The 15,381-nt window shown below is 31.8% G+C and overlaps 1 protein-coding gene across 11 annotated transcripts in view; it reads left to right on the top strand.

Moving 5' to 3' along the window:
- The window catches only part of LOC139498184 (sodium-dependent phosphate transporter 1-A-like), a 56,343-nt gene that overhangs the window by 16,477 nt on the left and 24,485 nt on the right, over nucleotides 1-15,381 (top strand). For 7 of the 11 annotated variants that reach the window (XR_011657837.1, XR_011657839.1, XR_011657841.1 and 4 more), the window contains 7 exons: nucleotides 2,272-2,349; nucleotides 7,994-8,192; nucleotides 9,327-9,572; nucleotides 10,255-10,340; nucleotides 10,923-11,019; nucleotides 12,445-12,564; nucleotides 13,616-13,711. Coding sequence is in view for 5 of the 11 variants with exons in the window: in XM_071286529.1 (XP_071142630.1) it covers nucleotides 8,000-8,192; nucleotides 9,327-9,572; nucleotides 10,255-10,340; nucleotides 10,923-11,019; nucleotides 12,445-12,564; nucleotides 13,616-13,711 (838 nt within the window). In the remaining 6 variants the exon portion in view is untranslated. Of the gene's footprint in view, nucleotides 1-949; nucleotides 1,074-2,271; nucleotides 2,350-7,993; nucleotides 8,193-9,326; nucleotides 9,573-10,254; nucleotides 10,341-10,922; nucleotides 11,020-12,444; nucleotides 12,565-13,615; nucleotides 13,712-15,381 lie in introns of those variants that run through there. The other 4 variants (XR_011657840.1, XM_071286531.1, XR_011657842.1 and 1 more) reach the window with 2 other exon arrangements.

Consider the following 15,381-nt stretch of genomic DNA (forward strand, 5'->3'; position numbering starts at 1 on the left):
TTAAATCTGCATAAAAATCGCACCCTAATAAAAAATGTTTTTCATCTTCTACACAATTATCTGTACAATATATACAAGTGCGCTCATTTAAAGGAATTTTTGGCTTGGTGTATCTACCCGTTTCAACTGCCAGTGGTAAACAGCCACTTCTAAAATTTGACAAAACACGTCTATGCTGCCTGTTACGAACTAATTTTACATAAGAACTAAATTCTAAAACATGTTTATACTCTCTATAAATACGTAATTTATTACCATTACATTGATTTCTGTCATTAAACAATTTTTCAACCCACTCATTTTTATCTTTTTCACATAGTTTAGATTTGATATCTTGCAGTTTATGTTTAATGGAAAAAGTATCATTAATAACATTTTCAATACCTAAAATTTGTGCTTTCTTTATACAATTTTTATCCCATGACCTAGAACAATCCTTACTCCACATATGAACCTTATACGTAAGTCTTGTATCATAAGCTTTGCTCACTCTAAGAAATAAACGAAAAGTTTCCAAAATTTCTGCTGATTTCGTACTTGTAAGTCCCATATCACCTTGAATGGCTATATTTGACGCATTTGAAGCACTTCCTAAGAATAACCGACATGCTTTGTTCTGTATAACTTGTACCTCTCTCCAATTTGTATGTCCCCATATTCCAGAACCATAGTATAGAACAGGCTCAACTACCGACCTATATAGTTTCGTAAACACATCACAAGTCATTCCACCACACGAAATAAATTTAGCATATAAGGCTGAAAGTGCTCTGCTTGCTGATTTAGTAATTTCTCGTACTGTATGTTTATAATCCAAAAATTCATTCAAATGTAGTCCCAAATATCTGTAGGATGAAATATAATTAACTGAAATCACAAGTGAAGATTTACTCGGGGTTCTCGGGATTTATCGAGCTATTTGAATGAAAATCCTGCAACTGCTGGTTCTTCCCTAAATAATGCAAATATGTTCGGTACCAGTTACATAAACACGACACGAACTTCCCCGCTAAAAAATAGCGGTACTTTCAACTGACCAGGAAAGGGACAAAGGTCGCAGTAATTTTACGTATGTACGTAAACAAAAACAATGAAAGCGTGAATTTAAGATGCAGTCATGTAACTGGGTAGTGCATAAAAGCCATCTTTTAAGATTTTTTAGCGAATTTGAAAGAAAATCCGTTGGAAAATTAAAGTCTAAAGAAAAGAAAAAACAGATTAAAACGGAAACTATAATTTTCTTGGTTAAAATATATTGGACACAACGCATAATATAATCTTTTAGGAGAAACTGCTACTGAAATAACAGAATGAGATACAACTTCAAGTTTGTTCAAGTTTGAATGGAAAATGTTTAAATGAAATCATAAAAAGAGGGGGATAGGAGGGTGGGTCATCCTGATTATAACAAAAAAAATATTTTTTTCCTGGATCCCAAAAAATTAGTTCTTGAGTCCAAGTAAGTATAAACTTATCAGAATTCCCTTATAAATAAGGACAATATTAAATTGAACATGTTGAACTTGAAATGTAACGTAACAGTACCTAGATTGCACCCAGTACCCAAATTGCACCTATTTAGCAAAAATAGCAGCGGGAATCTTGCAAGATTTTCTAGAGACTAAACAATTTTTATATTTATGATTTGATACTATGCACGTCTTTCAACATAGGTAAAAATATTTAGATTTTAAAGCAAAATGTACCATAACGTCGCCATGCGATGTCATCAAAACGTCATCTTTTTAAAATTAGCAAATACATTATGTTTCAAGTATTAATTTCAATAATGAAGAGTAAGCATGGACAAACATCCAATTGTTCAAAATATTTGAAAAAAAATAAACAAAAGCTTTGATACTCGACTTTTGACGATGCAAATTTAAGCATGGATGCAATTTGGGTACTCCTCATTTCAGAATCATTGATGGTTTGGAGGTTTGTTCAGACCAATTTTTCTATAATTCCATATGGATTGAAAATCTAATTGGTGTACCTATATAATAAAGAAGGATAGGGCTACAAAATAAAAACTAAATGGAAATTGTTGTCTTGATCATGAAAAAAACGTAGTTCAAAAAACTGTCAAAATAGGTGCAATTTGGGTACTGTCACGTTAAAAAGGTTATTTTTAGTTAAAACAAGTAACAATTTCATTCGGACAATTAAGTTTGGTATGTATTTGTCCTACTGGACAGGTTGAAAAAAAAGTTATTGTAGAGGCCTGACATAGTTGTCATACAAATTGAACATTGTGAATATCTTTTACAGGAATTTTCCCAGACACAGCTGATATTTGTGAATCAGAGAAGAAGGAATAACAACTGGATAGATCGAAAACATAGATAGGTAAATATAATGTTTGATAAATGGTAATGACCAACTGTGTATTCAGAATTTCTGTCCGTAGTTATTTCAATATTGTTGCTCTAAAATGTTATGATATATATAAAATTAAAATCCAGAATGTAAACATTTTTCACCTCATTGAGTCGAATGAGTTCTGATTCTGACTCCTCCTTTTGGAATTACCTCAGAATTTGGTGTTTTTGAACCATAATGTTTTTACATGTACATGTAGTTGTATGTATAGTACTACCTGTGACATACTCTGATAAATGTTGGCCATAAAAATTATGTCCACCATGATGACCCTACATGTCCATCATAATACCTATAGTCGCCGTCACGTAAAATTGGTACCATGTTTTTTGTCAAAAATTTTTTAAATTTCAGCCGCGTTTACTCAAGATGATGTTTTTCATTTAGCGGAATTAAAATCCTTTCCAAATATCCACTACTGTCCTACCTTTTATTGTGTTTGCACTGTATAATCCTGACCTTCACATTTTTCAAGATTATTTACATTGTAAAACCGCCATCTTGGTTTCTATGAGGATCCCTTATGCCATAACATTCGTTACTCTCTGGTAATATCATTGTCATTGATGATACAATTTCCCGCGCTTTTTACGTAAAGATGACGAAAAGCTCCGAGAGACACAAGAAAATGGAGAGCACGTGGAACTCCACGGCAACACTTCCTGTAATAACAATGTCGGATTCCACCATACAAAATAATCTTGGATTATGGGAAGGTCAGGATTATACAGTGCAAACACAATAAAAGGTATGACAGTAGTGGATATTTGGACAGGATTTGTATTCCGCTAATTGAAAAACATGATCTTTAGTAAACGCGGTCGATATTTAAGAAAATTTAGACAAAAAACATTGTGCCAATTTTATGTGACGGCGACTATAATGTTGCTTTATAATACACAAGGTATTAATCAAAACCTAGAACATGTATATAAAATTTTGAAATAAAAAAGGTCTCCAAATATGATAAACATGCTGTTATATAATTAGCAGGGTTTGAAATTAGGAGGGCCCACTTACCAATGGCTTCTAAAAAGATAGTGGTGGGTTCCAACAGTTTCAACTTTTCTTGTATAGAACTATATACATGATATATATTGGCTACAATATTTAAGCTGTGGGCTGCCATTGCCAAAATCTTACTTCAATCCCTGTTTATAATAATTTTACCAAAAATATTCTGTTTTCATACACTGAGCATACATATTAAAACATAATGTAAAAACAACTATTCTAATAAAAGATATTTGTGTATTAAATATCTAATGGAAAAAAATATAAAAAAGTTGTAAACCAAGTTTCCAATCACTGTAACATGTCTTTGATTATAATATCCATTTCTTAAATTACATGTTCAATCTAAGTTAATCTATTGATGTTATTTATAATTAAATTCCAGTTGGCACTTAAAAAATACACTTCTAATCTTTATGTAGAAATAAATCTACTACTGAAATTTTGGGGATTTATGATAATTTCAAACTGCAACTGCAGGTTACAAAAAGTATTAAGTAACTTTGAAATTGTAATTTTATTGATTGCACATGGGTAAAAAGATAGACTTGTAGCAATTTATTTATTCATGGATTGATTAAATTATATATCAATGTAATTAAAGTACTTAATGGGAACAGATGTAAAAAATAGCAAACATTGATTAAACAATTATCAACTTTTCAGATGAATAGTTCAAGGAAAATATATTTTGATAGTATACATACAGCTTTGTTTCTGAAACACTAATAATTGCATATTGTAAAGTGATTATATAATCTACATTATTCTGTACGGAGGAACCTGTTTAACCTTGACTTTTTACTGGCACTTCCATGAAATGTACCTTATTTTGTTTATAAATCTTATGTATTGATTGTATGGGTGTATAGATAAAAATGATGATTTGGCTTGATTGCCAATGACGCAACTATTATCCAAGAATGAGGTAAACTAAAAATCTAAAGATTAGAGTTCATCATAACGACTGAATTGTGGAAGACAATCAATTTTAGTCAAAACATTTTTAGTGGAAGAAGACGTCAAGTCTTCTGAAGACTTAAGGGGCTGACCATTGGCATTGAGTCTCCGTATGCCGCATTCATTTCGTGTATTACAATTTCAAAACAACTTAGATTCCTGACACCGATTTTTACACATGATTAGGCATCTGAATCATTTAATTTGTAAATTATGATTGTAAAACAATCACTATCGTAAATATGACCCTTTTATTTATGTAAATTATTAGATTTCATCTCATCCACATGAACGTTATTTGTTTACTTGTAACAGGATGTTTTAACTGTAGATATTTGTATTACGCATGCGTGAATTTGGTATCGGGAAAACTCGCCCTGTTTACAAGTTCGCCCTTGAAGTTACGAATTTGCAATCCTGCAGACAAGAAGATTTTCTTTTTATATAAATAAAAAGGATATATAAAGTGTTGTCTTTATTCATGGTTTTCCTTTGTCATGTGTTTCCTTTGTCATGTGAATTAGATGCCCTTCGTAACATACATGTGAACATCCCGTTTAGGAGAAAAAACTCCTGTGTATGAAATTTTTCAGACGCCATATTTGATCATTTCTTACTACTGTACAGGTGTAATTGACACCTGTGTTAAATTTTACCTGAACATCAAAGAAGATGTATAATTATATGGCTTCACTTGACAGCTTGGGTGTCAAACATACTGGTAATCAACGATGTTTACCTCCGGCTAACTGCCGTTGTGTTATCAAAACGATGTGTATTGGGAATATTGAAATACTTTTTTGTTACTTCCCTTTGTTTTATCCTGTTTTCAGTTATTTTGCTTTTAAAAATGTAAATTGTAAAAAGACTATAAATGATTAATATTTTAATCAAATAATCATAAAAGGATGTTGATTAAATGAATTTAAATGATTTTGGACAAATAAAAAAATTAAAATTTATAAATTATTTTAGCAATCTAGACCTCCTTTCAAGGATTAAATTGAAGTTTATATCATAATTTTGTTTACAACAGAAATTTTATTTAATTAATTTACGATGTTGCAAATATACATGTGGAGCTTATTTCTTTCTTATTTGTCTATACATTTACAAATGATAAGGAGATGAAGACATGAACAAAAATATATACAGATAAGATATATAAATATAATGATTCATTTGCTAGCAGTGAACAATCACTTGTCAAAAACAAAACAAAACAAAACAAGAAACAGATTCTTCTTATTATTTTATTTGATTCAAATAGAGAGGCAATAATGGAACTATAAACATTACAATTTGATGGAAATTTGAAGAAAAAACACAATTTCTACATCATTTGGTTACATTTATGACAAAATTTATGTCGATAAAAAAACATGATGTTTTGACCATTCAGTACTTAACCCTTTCCTCCATTATGACGCTTTTTGACGCCACCCCTTTTACTCCATAATGACGCCTTTTGACGCCTTTGTAGTACCTCAGTTGAAACACTTTGACTACAAAGTGTCTGCAGTAGACTCAATAAAATTTGTATCCAATATGAAAAGGAATATCATAGGAATATTCTACTTAAATTTATTTAATGAAATATTTGTTTTTTGCAATGCATTTTAATACTTTAAAGCCTATTTTCAGCATTTTATTGAAAAAATCTATTTTGTGTTCATTTTTTACAGTGGGTTGTGATGATCTTCCAGTTAGGTTACCCTCATTTGGAGTGTTGTTCCCAACCTGTTAAAGGTCCATCTTTGTGCATAATTCAAAATTGGAAATTTCAACAAGCATCTAATATTCTTAATCTGGAAAATAAACCCTGGTCTGCTAGCTTCATGTATATTTTTTCTACCGATTTGATATATAATTAGAATCATGCAAACAGACTTAAGGAAAAGGCATGTAAGTTCATCATACAAATATGACACTTTTTCTAGACAATCCAGATCTTGCAAAATACGTCGCTAAAAATTGTAACCTTTAAAATTGTTGTGCAGTAAAAACCCATATGGGAACTTTCAAAAGTTGGCAGGTATGTAACAAGTCTTACTATTTTTATGCTCCATTTATGGGCAATATGTTTTCTAGTCTGTCCGTCCGTCCTGCTTCTGGTTATAAAGGTTATGGTCGAGGTAGTTTTTGATGAAGTTGAAATCCAATCAACTTGAAACTTAGTACACATGTGTTCCTCTTGATATGATCTTCTTAATTACTGCCAAATTAAAGATTTTACCTAATTTTCATAGTCAACTGAACATAGAAAACGATTGTACGGATGGGAAATCCATGTACTTATGATCTTTTCTTGTTTGAAGAAAAAAAATACATTTTAACGATAATGGAACAAAGCAGCCTGGGTAAGTGGGGCTGCTTTTATGGTAATTCAAGTTACCTTTTATTCACCTTCTTCCACTTCAGAGCTATCAGCTCTTTGATTTGTGTAACTCATTCCAGAGTTCACAAAACAACTATTTGCTTGGACAAATGACATGGATGTAAGCAACTTTACATGTAGGTCACTGTCCACTATCAATAATAGTTATCAAAGGTATCAGGATTATAATTTAGTATGCCAGACGTGCATTTCGTCTACATAAGACTCATCAGTGATGCTCATATCAAAATATTTATAAAGCCAAACAAGTACAAAGTTGAGCATTGAGGATCCAAAATTCCAAAAAGTTGTGCCAAATACGGCTAAGGTAATAATCTATGCCTGGGATACAAACCATACCATACATGTACAGTCAAACCAGCTGCTTGATAGACCACCTATATTATTCATTAACCTGTGAAATAAGATCATTAATTTTTGGTCCCTCTGTAGTGCATTTCATAAAGATTGAACCAGTATTAAAAAATCACCTGTCTTATGAGACCACTTTTGACCCTCCTTTTGGGTTGTCTCTTTAAACAGGTGTCATTGTATTTTCATCTTTAAACATGTTCTTAAAAGGCATGACAAAAAGTGAAATTATTTAAACCTTATAGATTAATGGTATAACATAGGAAACAAGAATGTGTCCCCAGTACACGGATGCCCCACTGGCACTATCATTTTCTATGTTCAGTGGACCGTGAAATTGAGGTCAGAACTCTAATTTGACATTAAAATTAGAAAGATCATATAATAAGGAACATATATACTAAGTTTCAAGTTGATTGGACTTCAACTTCATCAAAAACTACCTCGACCAAAAACTTTAACTTGAAGCGGGACGGATGGACGAACGAACGAACGAACGGAGCCACAGACCAGAAAACATAATGCCCCTCTACTATCGTAGGTGGGGCATAAAAAACAATCACTTAAAGAAATGGTAAGGTTATGCATATCAGTCTTCACGGTAAACTTTTGAATCCCAAAGCTTGAATTCAATTTTACAAAAATGTTGGCTTGAAGAGAAGAATTTGACCAGCCTGGGTCATAGGACTTGTAGTTAGGCATGAAGACTGCATGATATATATATATATATATATATATACACACATGTGTTTGTGTTTAGACTGGCCAAGATGGTCAGTATCGCAGAAAGTATATTATATGTTTATATTTATTTTTTTGACAGGAAATTATAAAGATGGTCAGTATTCAGTCTGATGTTTTATATGTGTTTATATTTACTCTTAACAGGACAAGATGGTCAGTATTCCCGAAGATGTATTATGGATGGTCATCGTAGGCTTTATTATAGCCTTTATCCTCAGTTTTGCTATTGGTGCTAACGATGTAGCAAACTCATTTGGTACTTCCGTAGGAGCCAAAGTTCTTACCTTACGACAGGCCTGTATTCTTGGTACAATATTTGAGATATTGGGTGCTATTTTAATAGGTTGGTATTATTTCTTACAGCATTTCCCGGTTTTGTAAAAATTAGACCCTGCATTGTAATAATTATGTAACAATGTGTAAAATTATTATTTATTTTATAAATTTTTCATGTTTTAGGGCTTTTCCATAAACATATATGTAAAATAGCAAATTATGCATTAATTTTGAATATTTCAAATAGACAAGAAGACCATTTTTCTACTTATACATATTTTTTTTGCTGATTATACATGCAAGTTAGAGTTCTAATTCATTGACTGAGTTTCCATTTAGTCCTTGACATTTTAAAGTTTATTTTTTACATAGTAGTTTATAGAAAGGCATATTGACATGCTATTTATGTTTAACAAAGTAACAAAGGTGTATTTTTATTTTATTAAATTGAAACTATCAAGGTTATGTAGTATTTAAGCCATTTATAGATTATATGAGAACTCTTGCGGTCAGTTACAATGCATATACATTTAGTTTGTAGTTATCTAAAACCAATTAAATTACTATACATTGTTTTTAAATAACTATGATAAATATAAGAAGATGTGGTATGATTGCCAATGAGACAACTCTCCATCCAAGTCATAATTTATAAAAATAAAACCTTATAGGTCAAAGTAAGATCTTCAACACAGAGCCTTGGCTCGCACTGAACAGAACAACTTGTAAGCTATAAAGGGCCACAAAAATTACTAGCTATAGTGTAAAACCATTCAAATGGGAAACTCAGTGAGTTTAAACATATTAATTGTACCAAACCTTCACACTTATCTGAAACAATAGTGTTATGTTAAGATGTTACTTCCAGTAAACTTGTGCAGGGGTTCAAATTAGTGTGGGTGTAAGGACTGGGACCTGTTTTCTTGGAGAGGACTTTTCATTCTTAAATTACAAAAGTCAAGGAACGACCATTTACACTAATACTTGATACACGACCTTGATTTCATATGGATGACCCTTCTTTTCAAATTTTAAATGATCTTTTTTAAATAGAAAAAAACATGATTTCAAAGATTCAAATAAAGGACAACTTAGTATTGTCCTTCAACTATGAGCAAATCCAATACTAATAGTCATGATAGTCAGCTATATAAGGCAGCAGCCTGACAAAATATTTTTAATTTATTATCTACATTTACAGGTTATCGGGTGTCTGATACAATAAGAAAGGGCATTATAGATGTGACATTGTACAAAAACGGAAGTGAGGATGTTCTTATGGCTGGAAACGTGGCTGCACTGACAGGCTCCTGTGTTTGGCTTGTTGTGGCAACAGTCCTGTCACTTCCTGTTTCTACGACACACAGCATTGTGGGAGCTACTGTTGGATTTTCTCTAGTTGTACATGGCACCAAGGGAGTCAACTGGATCAAGATGGCATCTATATGTATGTATGAGACAGAATATGTCATTTAGAGATCTATCTGTCATCCTTGTCATTCTTATTGAAACAGCTTTTGAATTATCTTACAAACATTTCACCATAAAACACAACAACAGTGAAGACTGAAATTTTTTCACCGCATTGCAATAACTTTATTGGTTGACATGTTTCTTCAGTGAGCGGAAAATTAATGTTACAATTATGGTTGTTATCTGATAAAAAAACAAATACTACTAAAAAAAACCAAACTAAATCATGAACATTTCTACAACTTAAGAAGGGATAAAGTTATGATACTGTTGTCAGGTCATTAAAGATTGCATATTTTGGCTTTAATATTGATTCACTTAATATGAGGTCTTTGCATCGGAACTAAACACATTTATTTTGAAAAAAACAGTTGTTGGCATGACGCGAGTTATGTTCTTCTCATATATTTTATGATAAGAAGATGTGGTATGAGTGCCATTGAGACAACTCTCCCTGCAAGTCACAATTTATTATTTTAAAGTAAACCATTATAGGTCATAGTATGGTCTTTAACATGGAGCCTTGGCTCACACCAAACAGCAAGCTATAAAGGGCCCTTTTATGTCTTATAAATTTTGTCCTGTGTAAATAAGCATCTGCCATGTATATCACATCTTCTTATATCTATATATGAATATTTAGATTTTTTTTTCAGTTGGATCATGGTTTATCTCCCCTTTATTATCTGGAATTGTGTCAGCGCTGACATTTCTTTTAGTTCATCACTTGGTCTTGAAAAAGGTAAGCAACATTCACAAGCTATTATTATAAAATATAATTAAGGCAAAGGTGCAAACTAAACACCCTCTTTGTTTTGCTCTTTACAAATTAATTTCAATTTCAAGGAAGTCTGGTGAAGATTTTAAATCATTTTTTACATGTCAAATCTCAAATCATGATGCACATGTCAAGTTGTTGATTGACACAAAAAGGGTATAGGGACCAATAATTAATGTTATCCCAGAACAATAATATACTTTAGGGGGCCTTGGTAGCAAAGTGGCATATGTAGTTCTACTACTGTAATCAGTAACCAGTCAACACTGAGGTTGTGAGTTCAAACCCCATTCCTTTCGGTGCATTCAACTCCAATCTTAATTGACTATGATTGTCAGTTTTCCTATCGAAAGTTGGTAGTTTTCTACAGGCAATCTGGCTTTCTCTGCCTATAAAAATTGAGCGCCTAGAAATAGCTCACAAGTGATACTTATAAGTGGCGTTTAAATACTAAAAATCAATCAATCAATCTAATTTTCTGTATACCAAACATAAAATTTGTTTTTCAGTTCATATATTCATTGATATTTTGTTTATATTTTTCAGCCCAAGCCATTAGAACCAGGCCTAAAATTACTGCCGATATTCTATGCCTTTACAGCTGCCATCAACTTATTTTCTGTGTTTTATAAAGGTTCTCATTGTAAGTTCTTTTTATTTTGCTTACTGTTAATATTCTTGTAAAAAATCCTTTTTTAAACCTCAGCTTGCAGATGTTTTTTAAACCTTAAAAATGTTATTGTAATTATTTCTTAAAACATAAAACAAGCAGAATTTCTCGTTGCATTGAAGACCTGTTGGTGACCTTCTGCTGTTGTCTGCTCTATGGTTGGGTTGTTGTCTCTTTGGCACATTTCCATTCTCCATTTTAGAAAAAGCAATTCCATATAAACATAACTCGTACCTTGTTAGACACAAAACAACTGACTTGTGGCCTACAGATATATGTTCCTTGAAGGAGTATGGGGATTATATCAAAGAGACAGCAAGTCAAAAACAACCAAAATACATACAACGATTTTTGCTTTACACTTTCTTGCAAGAGTAAATAATGGCCCTGTTTATGCATAAGTATAGTGGCATATATAGACCTTAGAAACTTTAATTCGCTGTTTTAGAATCTAATGCATTCTGGGTAATATTTCCAAAAGTGTACACCAAAACGTGATTGGTTTACAACGTGATAAACAATTGAAATTCAACCAATGATGTAACATTATTTCCATTTTGGTGTATGAACAATGAGATTACCCATAGTCCTTCAGATTCTGAAAAGGTGAATTGTCATGTCAATTCTGGTGTTCCTGATCTTGTTCCTTCAGACATAACGAAGAAAATTGTTTCAAACACTTGTTACAAATACAACTGTGCAAGGGCAATATGAAGAAACCACAATGCACTGCAATCACTGGTTCCTTGTTAATCTGCTTCCAAACCAGAAAATTTAACAGCAACAAGAAGCCTATAGCATTTTGGTAAATTCAAATGAAGAACTTCTTACTAGTACATGTATATGAAACACAAGTTATTTTTTCATATCTTTTGGTTGACTTTTGACTTTCTTTCCTTGTGTCAACAAAGTATTATCACATATTATAAGCAAGTTTAAACGTGGGTGTTCATTTCCTTATACACTTCATACTCCTATTTGAGAACTTGTAAATGGTCGAGATCCCCACCACCGAACCATATATATATATTCTTGTATGGGACAAAAAAACGAATTCAAATGGAATCAAGGGTGATTTCTTTGGGGATCACCCCCCTTTTTGAGAAGTTGTAAAGGGTCAAATTCCCCAGCCTTCTATATCACTGTTTGTCATTTAAAAAAGTATGAATGACATACAGGGTAATCCCTAGGCATCACTCGTGCATTTCACTTTACTAGACCAAACCCATTAGTATTGGACTTTGCCCAATGTCAGGCAATCTTGGTAATGACAAATTATGGGTGCTTTGTTTGGGAGATTTCTTAACAGCATCCTGTTTATTTCTTGGTTCATTTGATTGTGTTATTGCCATTTAAAGTAAAGAATTACATGAACTTACAGTGATTATTTTATTTCAGTGTTGCATTTTGACAAGATACCTTTATATGGAGTACTCATTTTAACATTCGGATCAGCATTATTAGTAGCTCTGCTAGTCAAATTTGTTTTTACGCCTTGGTACAGAAAAAGAATTCTAGGTAAGATTGGAAGATTTTACTGTAAATTCAGAAATAATGGTGTGCATTTATTATTGCGATTTTGTCATTTTAGACTCGAATGCGATTTTATTTTTTGCGCTATTGAGAAAAATCTTGTTCAATTCATATAAAAATTTTCAAAATCTGTGTTTAAATTATTGTGAATATAACCCTGTCTCATTTTCACAGTAATTTCTGAATTAACAGTATTCATTTTTAAATTTTCTCTGAAAGGCATTAGCGTAATTGTGAAAAGATCATTTGAGCTCTGAATTTCATTCTTTAGCACATGATTTATTTTGTTCAATTAAAGCAAATATATACATGTAATAGTATTGACGACAAAACTCTCAATCTTGAAAGAATTATTCCTGTGGCAGGACTTCAACAAATTTATGTCACACACTTTTTGATTCGAGTGTCACTGATGAGTCTTATGTAGAAGAAACACAAATAAAAAATTTCAATCCTGGTATCTATGATGAGTTTATTTCTTTCTATTCTGTTGACCATGTTGACCAACAAAAATGATATATTACATTTTCATGATTTTGGTCCCATACGTATTTACTTTTGCTCCTCATGTTATTCATATTTATTATATACGTAGTAGTAAATACAGATACATTGTATGTGTAATACAATCATTGGCAAGCTTACTGTATCAGCCAACCGTGATAATATCGATATCAGCACGGTTGCAAAGGCTTTATCACACCTTTAATCTGTATGACGTCACGTCATCGATTGCAGTCACTGTTGCAAAGGCTATTCTATATGACGTCATGTCAAACCTATAATCTGTATGACGTCATTTCAAACCTTCTTATCTATATGACGTCATGTCACATAAAAAATATCTACTTGATTTATATGTATATAATAAAGTGTATATGATATGGCTTTTTCAAAATCACACACCGTATCAACCCTCAACCAATATTATCCCTCGAGCAGAGCCTTGGGATTATATTGGTGTCTCAGGTTGATACCGATGGATATTGAAAAAGCCATATGATATTCTCTATATATTTATACTTTTGTCTTTCAGCTGAAGTTGCAAAAGTTAAAGACAAAGAATCATTAAGTTCTATTTCTGTAGACAATGAATTTGGGAAAAGTCGTGACGTTCTTGTACAAAGCTCTGGTAAGTTTTTAGATATTTTGATGAATAAAACTAAAATTGTATGTACAATTCACAATGTCATCTTAAGTTGGACATAAGATATAAACACTCGAAATACTGGAAAACACAACACACTACTGTAACATCAACACTGACATCCAGCCACGCCCCTCTTTTAAGTGCCTGTCTCACATAAATCCATGCAAAGTGATCCAGAAGCAAGGTTACAAGATCATCTTAATATTCTGTTGCAAGGAAGGTCTTATCATATAATAATTTTAGGAAAAAAAAAATTTCCAAAAATTTTCAAGGATATACCTTATAACGGGCTGTTTCTAAAAATAGAATTTCTATCAAGATTAAAGGTTAAAAACATGCAATTTTTGATAAAATGGACCTTAAAAATACATTCAATGAATATTTTGTAGGCATTTTAGTATGGCTTTATCATAAATATGAACCAATATGAAACTAATGATTATACTTTTGTTGACCTCTCAAATTTCCTTTTAAGTGCAGCAAGGTCACCAAAAGGTCAAATTTCAAATTTTTGAAAATTTTGCAAAAATTCAGGTTTTCAAAGTCTTCCCAGGAAAAGCGAGGATAATTATTTCCTTTTATTTTGGTCTCTTTACTATTGCTATAGCATTATTTACAAAATATAAAAAAATTGTCGTCGGCAAATGAATTTGTCTGCTTGAATTTTATTCCTCTTTCAGTCATAGTTATGGATTTTGGTAATTTTTGCATATTTTTCACTTGATAACAGAAAATTTTCAAGTAAGATCACGAAATTGTTAGAAACATTAAACAGCTATTAGCTTAATATTTTTTAATGAATTTTGTACATGTATTTAGTTTTTAAGAAAAAAAAATCAATTAAAGGGGAGATAATAAAATATTGAATTTATTGGACAAACTTTTATTTTCTGAATTTTTCAAGAAAATAAGGTCTTTAAACCTTTTATATTCTGGAATTATTTATGAAACACCATTCTATACTAGATATTTATCTGCTTATATAGTTTTATTGTCCAAAATATATGTTTTTCTCTATATAATCTACATAAAAAGCTAAAATATATTAATTTCATTGAATTTTCAAAGAGAAAAATGTCAAAATGTCAACACTCTTTTATTATACATAAATTTTTAGCTTGCATTGAGACAAGTCATTTAGATTCAGATACCTTAGTCACCATAAGCTGGTAAAAACTGGATTATCTGTTCATTCCTGCTGACAATACATTATAAGTTATCTACGTTCATATCCGTAGATATGGGTATTTTAACACCCTGAAGTGCCCCAGTACACCATGAGGCGTAGCCGAAGGGTGTACAGGGTACTGAAGGGTGTTAAAATACCCATATCTACGGATATGAACGTAGATAACGAATTTATCCCCGGTCTTAGTCCGAATCGGCCGAGTTCTATGGAAATTCGGGTACAAAGTGTACCGTGAAAACAACGTTTTTTACATAATTTAAAAAAGTTTTATTGAAATTTGTCAATTTTACATATTTTTTACGGGGTGTAGGGTACTACCTTTGGTAGAACCCTACAGGTAGTCAAATATACGACGTTTTTAATACGGAGACAGAGTTACAGGATTGAGTCAAATTTGGCGCTCAATGTTGTGAGAGTTACGTCATAGATGGTGTGACGTCAACATGGGTCATTTGCATAGCTA

The sequence above is a fragment of the Mytilus edulis genome, chromosome 12 (genome assembly GCF_963676685.1).
Source record: "Mytilus edulis chromosome 12, xbMytEdul2.2, whole genome shotgun sequence".
NCBI classification, from domain to species: domain Eukaryota; kingdom Metazoa; phylum Mollusca; class Bivalvia; order Mytilida; family Mytilidae; genus Mytilus; species Mytilus edulis.